Source organism: Pseudochaenichthys georgianus, chromosome 5 (genome assembly GCF_902827115.2).
Source record: "Pseudochaenichthys georgianus chromosome 5, fPseGeo1.2, whole genome shotgun sequence".
In the NCBI taxonomy this organism is placed as follows: Eukaryota; Metazoa; Chordata; class Actinopteri; order Perciformes; family Channichthyidae; genus Pseudochaenichthys; species Pseudochaenichthys georgianus.
The window spans coordinates 2,767,086-2,781,669 of NC_047507.1; the positions used below are offsets into that span (position 1 = coordinate 2,767,086).

Genomic DNA, 14,584 nt, shown 5'->3' on the forward strand with positions numbered 1-14,584 from the left:
TTTGTGCGATGGAGGGAAAACAAACAGCACGCTTTATGCTGCTCTGGAGGGAGACAGAGGAGGAGAATAAAGTGATGGAGAGGCAGAGGAAATACAGAGAGAGAGACAAGAGAGCGAGGGAGATGAGGCGATTCTCTGAAGACGGGCTTTGTAGACATTTCTTCCACAGCTCGCCTCTGTAATTGTCCATTGTGATTCAAATGAGAAGAGGATGGTGATTGCTGCTCTGTCTCTGATGGATTATTTCTGTCTGCCATGTGAGCTGACCACACTTGGACAGAATCCCTCTATTATTGTGTGGCATTTTCAATAATCACACATCGGCCCTTAGCGATGGCCAAAACAAAAGCACATTTGCGTTTTTCTCATTTCTGCTCGATTCCTTCTGCTTTGAGGTATTTTGGGAAGTTTTTAACGTGGGAATACATTGATTCCTAGTTGGTTCCAGAGGGATTGCATCATTTGTGGTTTTTGTTTCTGTTGCCTGAGATGCTTCAGAGAAGCTTCTGATGTCTTTGTATTCTGTTGTAGAGTCAGTAAAAGCAGAATAATTTCAGCTGTTGGCAACAGAAAATCCACTTTAGAGGGATGGTTCCCGCAAATTGGCAAAAAAAGTATTCCCATCTTGTGCATTTCTGTTTTAGTTTCAGCATCTGAGAAAGCATGAGGATTAGATGCAGTTTTCCGACACAATAGGCGCGTTCACATCGCAGTAATTTTCCCGCTTTAGTTCCGAAATGTCGCGTTCACACAAAAAAAATCCAGAACTAAAATTAGTTCATGAGAACCTTTGTACCCCCTTTTCCGTCCCTGCTAGAGAGCAGGGGCTTTCGTGGGGGGAAAAGGTTCCTATTTCTGATTGGCTGGGCGGATTGAAAACCACGCCCCGTAAAACTCCCAAAAAGTGTTGTGAAGCCGCCATTTTATTTTCCTCGCATTAGCATTATTAGCATTAGCATTAGCCCAGCGCACAAACGCAGAGAGACTAACTTATGGCAACACAAAATAAAACATGGGAGCGGTGGAGATGAGGAGGTGTCGGCGTTCTGGTGATTTACTCGTGTAGTGTCCCCAACTCCGGGGACTTCCGGCCGGGGACTTTGGGCGGCAGTATACGCCGTGAAGTGGTTTTACGGCCTGCCAGTAAACCCAAAGCAGAAGAAGAAGAAGTGACGTCAGCGGCTTCATTTGCCTAATCCTCCCTCAGGGACTTATTCCGGTGTGAACGCGATCTGTACTTAGTTCATGAGAACTCTTTCATTTCGGATGAACCGTTGTGGGAAAAGTACTGCGGTGTGAAAGCGCCTAATAAGACTATAAGTGACATACTGTATAACTGAGTCACATAGCAAATTCAGTTTTGTTTCTGTCCCTTTTAACTCTCTTCTTACAGATTAAGATTGAGTGCTCATGCTCTCCATTAATACTCACTTCATCTTGTTTTTGGAACTGTCAAGAAGTCAAACTATATGTATAGCATATAAGTTTTAATGCAAATAAACATAACAAGAACATTTTACATAGCGGCCAAACAGTGGCACTACCACGTCCTACAGTCCTTGACTCATTGGGCCCCAAATACTAACTCCTATTGACTTACATTAGGAAAGAGACGTCTGTAGAGTGGATAATAGAAAATAAAACGCAAATCAACTTGCCAGGACGAACACTTGAATAGCTCTTATTTAAATCATTAAGGTCTAAAAGTCGTTAAATGTGCTACAAGCTGAATTTGTCTCCCTCTCCATTCATTCAACTTATCAGAGACTGGCTGTGAGGCTACGGTAACGAATCGGAGTCTAAAGAAAAACTCAACCTGCTCTATGGACACCGATGGAAATGCACCAGCCATTGAAGCAAATGTTCATAGTGGCCAAACCATGGTACTACACTTTGATGTCAGTGTAACGTCATAAGGCCCAAAATACTTCTTCCCGTTGACTTACATCGGGAAAGAGATGTCTGAAAATCAACGTATAATTATTCTCTAATGAACTATTCAGCACGAACACTTTAATAGCCCTTATTTAAATCAGTAGGGTCCTAAAGACCCAGAGTTATATTCCCTCTACATTCATTTCACTGAGCCCAGAGCGACAGATTGGAGGCGGGGCTTAAGGAAAACTCAAGTACACGTGACTGGTTGATCCGGGTACTTTTCAAATCCACAGTCAATCCATTTTGGGCTTTGTGCTCCACTGAGCAACTTTCCTCAGACACTTTAATGACCTCAAAACGTAGACAATTAAATCCACGACTATCTGCATCGTTACAACAAGAAGAACGGATAATTCCTTCTCAGTAATTTGCATAAAGGCCATTTTTCATTCTGTGTTCATTTTCTTTTTCACACTTGCATCTTCTCTTGTTGTCACCCGCACACAGCGCCAACACACCAGCGAACAGCTGCGTGTCTTAATACTGCAGATATGGAATGGAACAGTAATAGAATATATATAGTGTGACAGCAGATTGCATGACTGTGTGTGTGTGTGTGTGTGTGTGTGTGTGTGTGTGTGTGTGTGTGTGTGTGTGTGTGTGTGTGTGTGTGTGTGTGTGTGTGTGTGTGTGTGTGTGTGTGTGTGTGTGTGTGTGTGTGTGTGTGTGTGTGTGTGTGTGTGTGTGTGTGATATTGCTGGAGATGGATAATAAAGCAATCTGTTTCTGGATCTTGTAATTTAAAATGCTCCCCATCCCCTGCCCTCCCCCTCCCCCCGCAGCTCATCTCCCATCTCATCTCCACCAAAATTAGATTGGAGAAACGGGGTACGGCGTCCTTGTGTGTGTGTGTGTGTGTGTGTGTGTGTGTGTGTGTGTGTGTGTGTGTGTGTGTGTGTGTGTGTGTGTGTGTCAGTGTAAGAGTGTGTTAGTGTGTATTGTGAGGCATTCTGTCCCTCTCTGTCTCCTACACAAGGCAAACTTTCAACAGCATTATCATACATTTACATTATCACTCCCACATTCTGCCTTTATTTATTTGGCTTTCCAAATAACCTCTCCCGACGTGTGACCGTATCTCCAGCTGTCTGAAATGACTTATCGATTCTTGCTCTACCAATTTCTCCTTCCGGTCCCTCCTCAATTTGTTCACCTGTTACTTTTGGGGGTGCCTTTGCAGAGAAGTCATTTCACCTTGTTGTGGAACACGGTGCGTGCACAGAATTAGGATGAGAGCCTGTTGGGGTGGAACACCATGTATCATGCTGAGGTTAATGCTAACAGATGCTATGTCTGACAGCTAAGTGGCTGCTGTTAACAAGAAAGAGATTTAATGCGTCCTTATCTCTTTCTACACTGACAAGCATCTATTTACTGATTGGAAACTTGATAAACAGGGCTTTTAATTTATAAGTGTATAGGATAAGCAAAGCGAGTGAGATAGGATAATTTAGAGATGTATTTTTGTGCGTCAATACTCGTGATTTATTCTGCTGATGTTCAGGTGTATATCAGTATGTAGTGTCTCTACTTTAAAGAGTCCTCTCCTGCTGATGTTCAGGTGTATATCAGTATGTAGTGTCTCTACTTTAAAGAGTCCTCTCCTGCTGATGTTCAGGTGTATATCAGTATGTAGTGTCTCTACTTTAAAGAGTCCTCTCCTGCTGATGTTCAGGTGTATATCAGTATGTAGTGTCTCTACTTTAAAGAGTCCTCTCCTGCTGATGTTCAGGTGTATATCAGTATGTAGTGTCTCTACTTTAAAGAGTCCTCTCCTGCTGATGTTCAGGTGTATATCAGTATGTAGTGTCTCTACTTTAAAGAGTCCTCTCCTGCTGATGTTCAGGTGTATATCAGTATGTAGTGTCTCTACTTTAAAGAGTCCTCTCCTGCTGATGTTCAGGTGTATATCAGTATGTAGTGTCTCTACTTTAAAGAGTCCTCTCCTGCTGATGTTCAGGTGTATATCAGTATGTAGTGTCTCTACTTTAAAGAGTCCTCTCCTGCTGATGTTCAGGTATATATCAGTATGTAGTGTCTCTACTTTAAAGAGTCCTCTCCTGCTGATGTTCAGGTGTATATCAGTATGTAGTGTCTCTACTTTAAAGAGTCCTCTCCTGCTGATGTTCAGGTGTATATCAGTATGTAGTGTCTCTACTTTAAAGAGTCCTCTCCTGCTGATGTTCAGGTGTATATCAGTATGTAGTGTCTCTACTTTAAAGAGTCCTCTCCTGTTGATGTTCAGGTGTATATCAGTATGTAGTGTCTCTACTTTAAAGAGTCCTCTCCTGCTGATGTTCAGGTGTATATCAGTATGTAGTGTCTCTACTTTAAAGAGTCCTCTCCTGCTGATGTTCAGGTGTATATCAGTATGTAGTGTCTCTACTTTAAAGAGTCCTCTCCTGCTGATGTTCAGGTGTATATCAGTATGTAGTGTCTCTACTTTAAAGAGTCCTCTCCTGCTGATGTTCAGGTGTATATCAGTATGTAGTGTCTCTACTTTAAAGAGTCCTCTCCTGCTGATGTTCAGGTGTATATCAGTATGTAGTGTTTCTACTTTAAAGAGTCCTCTCCTGTTGATGTTCAGGTGTATATCAGTATGTAGTGTCTCTACTTTAAAGAGTCCTCTCCTGCTGATGTTCAGGTGTATATCAGTATGTAGTGTCTCTACTTTAAAGAGTCCTCTCCTGCTGATGTTCAGGTGTATATCAGTATGTAGTGTCTCTACTTTAAAGAGTCCTCTCCTGCTGATGTTCAGGTGTATATCAGTATGTAGTGTCTCTACTTTAAAGAGTCCTCTCCTGCTGATGTTCAGGTGTATATCAGTATGTAGTGTCTCTACTTTAAAGAGTCCTCTCCTGCTGATGGTCAGGTGTATATCAGTATGTAGTGTCTCTACTTTAAAGAGTCCTCTCCTGCTGATGTTCAGGTGTATATCAGTATGTAGTGTCTCTACTTTAAAGAGTCCTCTCCTGCTGATGTTCAGGTGTATATCAGTATGTAGTGTCTCTACTTTAAAGAGTCCTCTCCTGCTGATGTTCAGGTGTATATCAGTATGTAGTGTCTCTACATGTCTCCATGCTTTAATGTTCAAAAAACTCTTTATTTTTCTCATACTGTCTGTGCTGCAGCACCTCTTTTCCCCCTCTGTCTGAAACCAGAGCCCAGTCTGCTCTGATTGGTTAGCTGGCCGGCTCTGTTGTGATTGGTCAACTGCTTAGAGATGTCCCGCCCCTTAACCAACAACCTGGCTCCACAATGCACCTGGACAAAGGTGTGAAATTCATGTTTGCTATGCTAGTGTCACATGGTGAAGTATTTTATTTGGTTTATTTATTGTATGTGTTGTAAAGTGTGTTTTTATACTTTGATTTTCAGTTCGATTTTATGGAACGCTTTAATGTTTAAATATTTATTGTGATTTTTGACATGTTTCAATTTGCTGCGTCATTTCAACGGACTGACTTCCAGCTTGTTGATTACATGACACACACCTGGGAGCCAAGATGAACATGGTGTGGACTGGCATTCATATATTTGAAGTATTTTAACAGTTGTGTAATATTTAATACTTAATTTAAACTAATTTGGTGTTTTAGTAAAGTTTACATGTACTGACAATATATCGTTTTTTAAACTCATTTGAGTTTTTGGCCCCTTGATTGCCCAGTGTTGCTTTCTACCCAATAGGATCTAACCAATGCAGTGTCATGAGGTGCGACCTCACTTGAGGCCATTCATCGGGCTTTATACAATCATTCAAATCACATATGAAGTAGTTCACCCTAAGACCTACACGAAGAGTTCCTCTTTAATGCATCCGGCTTGGTTACCCGCCCACTACCGCACCATATCTGGAGTGTTGTTCATCAATACATATCTGCCCAGAATCACACATTATAATTTTTACATTTCTGTATATGTATGAGTTTAAAAAGCAGGAACAATTGTGCAGATCAAATAGATCGTAGCATTGTTTTTAAAGTCAGGTTCCTGTTTCCTGTTGCTTTCACTCTATATGCTAATCTCACCAAACTATGTTGATGTTTGCAAGTATTATGACAATAAAGTTCAATTTCTAAATCTCTTCTCTGCAAAAAAGCAGACGTGAATATTTCCTTAAATGTAAAACCATTCCTACACTTGGACGGGTGGCGCAGTGGTCTGTGCATCTGATCATCAGATCAAGGGGGTGCTGGGGAACTCCGGTTCGAAACCCGCTCCTGCCGCCACTGCGTCAGGCCGTTGTGTCCTTGGGCAAGACACTTCACCCGGATTTGCTCCTGTGGGTATTGTCCACAGAACATGTATGATATCAATGTGTACTTGTAAAAGCGCCTCGATGACTTTGAGGCGTGAAGATGGACGGTGTGGCGCAGTGCGCTGTGCAATGATCATCAGATCAAGGGGTGAAACCCGCCGCTGCTGCGTCTGTAAAGCCGTTGTGTCCTTGGGCAAGACACTTCACCTGAACTTGCTCCTGTGGGTATTGTCCACAGTATCTGACCATTGCATGTATATAAAAAATATGTATATGTGTAATGTGTATCTGTAAAGCGCTTTGAGCACTGGAGAAGAGCTTTAATAAATGCAAGGAATTATTATTATTACTTTCTTCTTTGGGGTAAAATATCTAGAATATGCAAGCGTCACCTTTTCAACATGAACCACACCACCTGATCATTTACAGTCTGAGGTACAGAGCAGAATATGTAAATGCTTCATCCCCTCCTGGGAGTGTCCTCATTCCAACTCCTCGCTAAAGTCACATCCTGCTTAAAGGCAGTGAAATAAGTCAAGATGGCATTTGTTGTAACTGCAGTTCCAGCTGGAGTGTTCTACACATATTTCCATGCTATTAATTCTGACATATTTGGAAAAGTTCACAGTATCTTAACAACCCTCTCTGTCACAAAGCATGTGTTTTACATCAGGTACTCTGTCCACACACACACACACACACACACACACACACACACACACACACACACACACACACACACACACACACACACACACACACACACACACACACACACACACACACACACACACACACACACTGTTAGCTGGTGTGTTGGCGCTGTGGGCAGGTGGCAACAAGTGAAGATGCAAACACACAAAGAATGGAGTGTGGAAAAGAACATTACCACAGCATGAAAAATGGCCTCGGAACAATTGTAAAAAGGTCAGCTTATGCAAATGACTGAGAACAAATTATCCGTTCTTCTTGTTGTAACGATGCAGATAGTTGCGGATTTATGTGTCCAAGTTTTGAGGTCATTAAAGAGTCTGAGGAAAGTTGCTCAGTGGAGCACAAAGCCCAACATGGATTGACTGTGGATCTGAAAAGTACCCGGATCAACCAGAGTCTTAAAGGGCCCTTAGAGAATGTGTACTTGAGTTTCCCTTAAGCCCCACCTCCAATCTGTCGCTCTGGGCTCAGTCCAACGAATGGAGAGGGAATATTTGAGAAATATAATCAAGTTAAATCAGACTGTAGTTCCACCTGGAGTAAATCCACCAGCTACCCTGCAGTCTACAAAGTACTTCAGACTAGCTGCTCCTTCACCAGCTACCCTGCAGTCTACAAAGTACTTCAGACTAGCTGCACCTTCACCAGCTACCCTGCAGTCTACAAAGTACTTCAGACTAGCTGCACCTTCACCAGCTTTGAGAACACTTTCATGATCAATCATTATAAAACATATCATATATATTATTCTGAGATGGACCAATCTGCACAACGACTACTTTCACTGTCTTTCACTATATTTAGATGAGAATACTTTTCTACTTTCACTTGAGGAACATTTTGAATGCAGGACTTTTACTGTAACAGAGTATTCCTACACTCTGGTACTTCTACTTTTACTAAGTACAAGACCTGAGTACTTCTACTTTTACTCAAGTTCAAGATCTGAGTACTTCTACTTTTACTCAAGTACAAGATCTGAATACTTCTACTTTTACTCAAGTACAAGATCTGAGTACTTCTACTTTTACTCAAGTACAAGATCAGAGTACTTCTACTTTTACTCAAGTTCAAGATCTGAGTACTTCTACTTTTACTCAAGTACAAGATCTGAATACTTCTACTTTTACTCAAGTACAAGATCTGAGTACTTCTACTTTTACTCAAGTACAAGATCAGAGTACTTCTACTTTTACTCAAGTTCAAGATCTGAGTACTTCTACTTTTACTCAAGTACAAGATCTGAATACTTCTACTTTTACTCAAGTACAAGATCTGAATACTTCTACTTTTACTCAAGTACAAGATCTGAGTACTTCTATTTACTCAAGTACAAGATCAGAGTACTTCTATTTACTCAAGTACAAGATCTGAGTACTTCTACTTTTACTCAAGTACAAGATCTGAGTACTTTTATTTACTCAAGTACAAGATCTGAGTACTTCTACTTACTCAAGTACAAGATCTGAGTACTTCTACTTTTACTCAAGTACAAGATCTGAGTACTTCTATTTACTCAAGTACAAGATCTGAGTACTTCTACTTTTACTCAAGTACAAGATCTGAGTACTTCTACTTACTCAAGTACAAGATCTGAGTACTTCTACTTTTACTCAAGTACAAGATCTGAGTACTTCTATTTACTCAAGTACAAGATCTGAGTACTTCTACTTTTACTCAAGTACAAGATCTGAGTACTTCTACTTTTACTCAAGTACAAGATCTGAGTACTTCTACTTTTACTCAAGTACAAGATCTGAGTACTTCTACTTTTAATCAAGTACAAGATCTGAGCACTTCTACTTTTACTCAAGTACAATATCTGAGTACTTGTACTTTTACTCAAGTACAAGATCTGAGTACTTCTACTTTTCCTCAAGTACAATATCTGAGTACTTCTACTTTTACTCAAGTACAATATCTGAGTACTGCTACTTTTACTCAAGTACAAGATCTGAGTACTTCTCCCTCTTCTGCTATATGAAATGATGCACGATAAAGAGGCGTGTCCTCGTACCTTGGCTGGTGTCAAAGATGTTGACGTTCTTGGTGAACTTTGAGCTCTGGTGTCCTCCCTGCCGCAGTCCTCCGAGCAGACACAACCTCCCGTTTACGTCCCATAGCACGCCCCCATATGAACGTTTACAAGGCATGCTGGGTAACGTAGTCCAAGAGCGCGTCTCTGCGTCAAACACCTCGAAGGCCTTCACTGGTCGCTTACACTGGCGGCCGCCTGAAAGATATAAGAAAATAAAAGTAAAATGGTATTTTGAGGAATACTTGTTAATGATCAACAGCCATATTGTTTAAAGGTCACCTATTATTCAACATGCTCTTCTCCATGCTCTACATCAACATGTGTCCCCTCTTCTCCATGTCTCTTCTACATCAACATGTGTCCCCTCTTCTCCATTTCTCTTCTACATCAACATGCGTCCCCTCTTCTTCATGTCTCTTCTACATCAACATGTGTCCCCTCTTCTCCATGTCTCTTCTACATCAACATGTGTCCCCTCTTCTCCATGTCTCTTCTACATCAACATGTGTCCCCTCTTCTTCATGTCTCTTCTACATCAACATGTGTCCCCTCTTCTCCATGTCTCTTCTACATCAACATGTGTCCCCTCTTCTCCATGTCTCTTCTACATCAACATGTGTCCCCTCTTCTCCATGTCTCTTCTACATCAACATGTGTCCCCTCTTCTTCATGTCTCTTCTCCATCAACATGTGTCCCCTCTTCTTCATGTCTCTTCTCCATCAACATGTGTCCCCTCTTCTTCATGTCTCTTCCACATCAACATGTGTCCCCTCTTCTCCATTTCTCTTCTACATCAACATGTGTCCTTCTCCATGTCTCTTCTACATCAACATCATGGATCTTTTTGATCCATTTCTATAAAAACCTGTCAGAAAATGAGCTGATCAGATTTTGGCCACTTGATGATGTCATAACGATGTGTTGTCTTGTGTAACCATTAGCCAATCAGCAACCAGGGTACCCCCCCCCCTTATCACCTGAATCTCCTCCTAGAGCACCATTGAGTTCTTTGTAACCAAATGTCTCTCAGAGGGGCGTGGGGAGGGGCTCCTTATTTTCATCTAAAGTCACAGACAGAGAATCAGCACTTTTGAAACAGGGCTGAAACAGAGGGGATTATGGGTAATGCTGCAATGATCTGTTCGGTGTTTCAGCCAATCAGAGACATGTTCTGTATATATCTGAGACCTGTAATATATTGATGAAAAACAGTATAATAGGGGACCTTTAATAAAACAAACCACCGTGGGATGTGTGTACCTGCCACGTAGAGCTTGTTAGCCAGCAGGTGGGTGTTAGCATCGTAGCGCGCGGTGGGCATCGGAGGAAGCAGCGCCCAAACGTCCTTTCGAAGGTCGTACTGCTGCAGGATGCTGCGAGGGAGCAGGTCAGCACCCATCCCCCCCACTGCCAGGGCACGGCCGTCTACACACACACACACACACACACACACACACACACACACACACACACACACACACACACACACACACACACACACACACACACACACACACACACACACACACACACACACACACACACACACACACACAGCCAGATTGTCCATGTAAGTGCTTCATGTATTCATAATGCATCCCATGAACAAGCAATGTTCAATAAAAGCAAGGATTTTATGGATTTCATTTAAAAATGTGAATTATCTTCACATCACAACTTCGTTAAGAAGGCCCTATAGTGCTTTTTGGGGGGTTTCTCTTCCCTGTAGTGTTTTCTATCTAGCTTAAATTCCTGGGAGTTTCTCAGCAAATCTAAGCATGTAAACAGGTTAGTGTAGAGGCCCAAAAGAAAATACTGATCTGAAAATGAGCAAAATATGTCCTCTTTAAAATGAGTTGGAACAACAATAACAGCAAGATCAACGACAATGAACTCGTGCACGACGAGATGGAAACAGCTCCTTGGCACTTTGTTTTTATGTAGTGCTAGAAATCTGCAAAGCTTGGAGAGTTGGCCGAGAAGTTTGTGACGAAGCAGAAGAGTGTGACAGACACGGGAAGGACAGCTCGTACGGCAGCAGAATAATAAAAACGCAGGAGTCTGCGTCTGGCACTTCGGCATAACACCTCCAGCATAAGAATCGCAGTGGGAGAGGGTGTCGACACGAAGCAGAGCTGCAGGGGAACATTGGGTGTTTTACTGTGTTTTTCTTGATACATTTTGTCTCAACCTCGATGCATCCACGTTGCATACATAACTAAATGGAATAACCCCATTACCAAAAGCTCATTATCCCACATCGGGGAAATAATGATTCTACAAATGTCAACAAAAATTGCATCATTAGGCCAAATGTGTGACTGCCTATCCATTCTGAAATACCAGATCAGTTTTAATTGGGTCCTATCGATCACTTCTGTCAGACTATTTGTCTGTTTGGGGATGAAACGTGAGAAAAAGGCCACGAATCGAAGACCGCTGATGGAGATTGAGAGCGTGGTTTTTACGCGGCCAATAAGTGTGTGTACGCAGCATCTATCTGTGTTCCAGCAGACATGACAGGTGCAGCGCTGAACACACACACATCCACGGCAGAAGACGCGCTCTCCGACTGCAAACTGTGAGAATAATCGTGAGCCCACAACACATGGCTCCTTTGAGGTCGATTTGGAAAGCTGACCAAGACTTCTTGGCTACAATTGAAGTTGTTTGTATTGTTGTATTTGTATGTGTTCAAAAAGACATTCCTCACCTGAGAATACAGACACACACCTTACAGTAAAATGATGAACACAAACTAATCTCTGATACATTTAATGTCAGGTTGGTTAAAGTCACTGAATACCGTACTCATGACAGAATATTCGATATAACATGCAAGTATTTCAAGTAATGGAGAAGTCACGGAACATAACACATTATCATCAAACAGGCCATAGTGTGCACATGTTCAGGATCATAGTAGTACTCTCTACTGCAGTGTGTCTCAATCTTTTTCATACCAAGGACACTTAACCAATAAAAAAACACTTGCGGACCACCTAACTCCACAAATATAAAAAAACACATCGTTTTTCTAGAACAGATTACAAATCGCTTGATAATGGTACAAACAAGTGGCAAGTTGTGCGATGAAGGTGTTGCGCTGGGCTATTTCATGCAATCGAAAGTGAAACTTAAGCTCGCTCCATTGCGGAGATATTCCCGCGAGAGTGCGGACAACTTAAATATATTTATTTATTTCAAATATGAAATGTTACCAATATACTCACGGACCACCAGGGGGCGCGATGCTATACTGTGACATGTCTCCACGCTTTAACCTGTTAAGCCCTGAGCCTGTTTTTCAGGTCTCAGGCTCCAAAATGACATTCCCAGAACAGATGACTATAACTTCACTTCTAAAGGGTTACATTAATAATCTGTTTCCTCAAAGCAAGGATAAACCTGTGAGTTTGATGTAGAAGAGTCAGAATCGATATAGATGTTTTTAATTTTAAAGTAAATTCAGATTGAACATGGTAAAACAAATTAATAAAAATAAATGTACTTATAGTGAAAACCACCCTTGGATGATGGGATCGGAGACTAAACGCTTTATGAATCCAAACTATAGCCTATAATAAGTACCTGAATCACGATTGATGCAAAACAAGGGAAATTTGACCTTTTTAGAGGAATTAAAAAAAAAAAAAACACTTCTTGGGTTCATTTGGGTGGATTTGCCATATCTCTGCCCCCCCTCGGTCGATATTGATGATTGACATCTCTTGTTAACCGTTAGAGCCAATGGAATCGAGGGGAAGTTCCCAAAATCCATCTAAACATTACCCATTGGTGAATGAGTGATGCGCAGCCAGGATGACCCGGAACCGGAAGCTGCTCTGGTGGCTATCATTAGCAGCTAATATGAAATCTCTGTTTTTGACATAAAAATGGAATGATGGATGATCAATAATGTTTTCAAAGTGACAGACACATTGGATTAACCATTGGATTAACTTTCAGCAGCGTTCTCTCGTTTTAATGCCATTGAAGACGACTCTTGATCAGATTGACAGCTAAGGGGAGACGATCTCCCGTGAATGCTACGTAATGCTACGTGTTGTGATGTCTGTGTTTGCTTCCCCTGTCGCGAGTTCTGATCGCTCAGTGGTGATACTGATACCGATAGAATCTGTGGAATCTCAGCTTTAATCTGATGTCTTGTATCGTGCAGCTACGACAGGTAATTTTTCAATGATTTTCCATGACCTCTCCATGACCTTTACCTAATTTTCCATGACCTCTCCATGACCTTTACCTAATTTTCCATGACCAAAAACATTTCTCTTTCTCAGCGTACCACATGGAACAGGAAAATAAGGTCTGCATATGAAACATTTCTCTTTCTCAGCGTACCACATGGAACAGGAAAATAAGGTCTGCATATGAAACATTTCTCTTTCTCAGCGTACCACATGGAACAGGAAAATAAGGTCTGCATATGAAACATTTCTCTTTCTCAGCGTACCACATGGAACAGGAAAATAAGGTCTGCATATGAAACATGTTGTGCCCATCTAAAACACATCAAAAGTAGGCTTACTAGCTTCTACTCAAATCAAACTTAAATCTCTCACCAGCTAAATACCTCGTCAGTTAAAAGCCATTTTACGTTTCATTACTATACGATACAGTATTTATTATCATTATAGTATTACTATTTCGGTGATTAGATAAAATATAGATTATATTTGATGCAACTTTAGTTACATGTCCATGACTTTTCCAAAACGTTGGGAAAAATATTGTTTTCCAGAACTTTTCCAGGGCCTGGAATTGGCATTTTGAATTTCCATGACTTTTCCAGGTTTTCAATGACCGTAGGAACCCTGATAGGTATATCAATATTTTTTATATATCTTTGTTATTGTATTTGGGATTGTGGGTAACGGTATTTCGATCTCTCTGTCTGTGCACATAAACTGAAAGATTGACAATAAAGTTGCCTTTGTGTTTCGGACTTCTGTTTCCAACCAATACAACTGTCAACCCACACAGCAAATTGCAAAGATCCCCACCTTTTTGGTCTCACTCATGCCAACTTTGCAAACCCCTTGGTACCACGCAGTTGCAATGAGGACATGTCTTACCATACCTTTCACAGTGATGGACACCCCCATCAGGGCCTCCCTCAGCGTGCTCCTCTTCCTCCACTTCCCCTCCTCTGTGTTGAACATCTCCACCACCTTCAGGGGGCTCTGGTCCTCTCCCACTCCCCCCACCACCAGGATCTGTTTCCCCAGCACTGCCACAGCGGCCCCCGCTCGAGGGGTGGGCATCTGGGGCAAAGTCATCCATCGATCCCCCTGCAGACGGGCACATTCAGACAGAGCAGCATTCCTTGGCTTAACATTTGTATTTCCTCGTTGTGCCCCTCCTCAGCGCTGGGATGTGCTTTATATATAGAGCTCATTTGTTTCCAATTATACTTATTCATATGTTCCCCCTCCCACTCTCCCAACGCCATGTTCCAATTACAAAGCAAGACTCAAACCTTCTTCAGAAAGGCTTTTGATCTGTTGTTGTTGTTGTGTAATGATGTTCATGATTTTTAAAGCAGACGGGGACATTGGCACAGATTTGCTTGAAGGTGGTCTTTCCCTTGGCTTAACATTTGTATTTCTTA

At 41.6% G+C, this 14,584-nt stretch overlaps 1 protein-coding gene across 1 annotated transcript in view; it reads right to left on the reverse strand.

Annotated features, from left to right (window-relative positions):
• Positions 1 to 14,260, reverse strand: part of klhdc8a (kelch domain containing 8A) — a 28,980-nt gene extending 14,720 nt beyond the window's left edge. The window contains exons 1-3 of the mRNA XM_034084139.2: positions 14,054 to 14,260; positions 10,213 to 10,377; positions 8,931 to 9,146 (exon numbers count right to left, since the gene is read on the reverse strand). Coding sequence (XP_033940030.2) covers positions 8,931 to 9,146; positions 10,213 to 10,377; positions 14,054 to 14,252 — 580 coding nt within the window. The 5' untranslated portion in view covers positions 14,253 to 14,260. The remainder of the gene's footprint in view (positions 1 to 8,930; positions 9,147 to 10,212; positions 10,378 to 14,053) is intronic.
• Between the last annotated feature and the right edge of the window lie 324 nt (positions 14,261 to 14,584).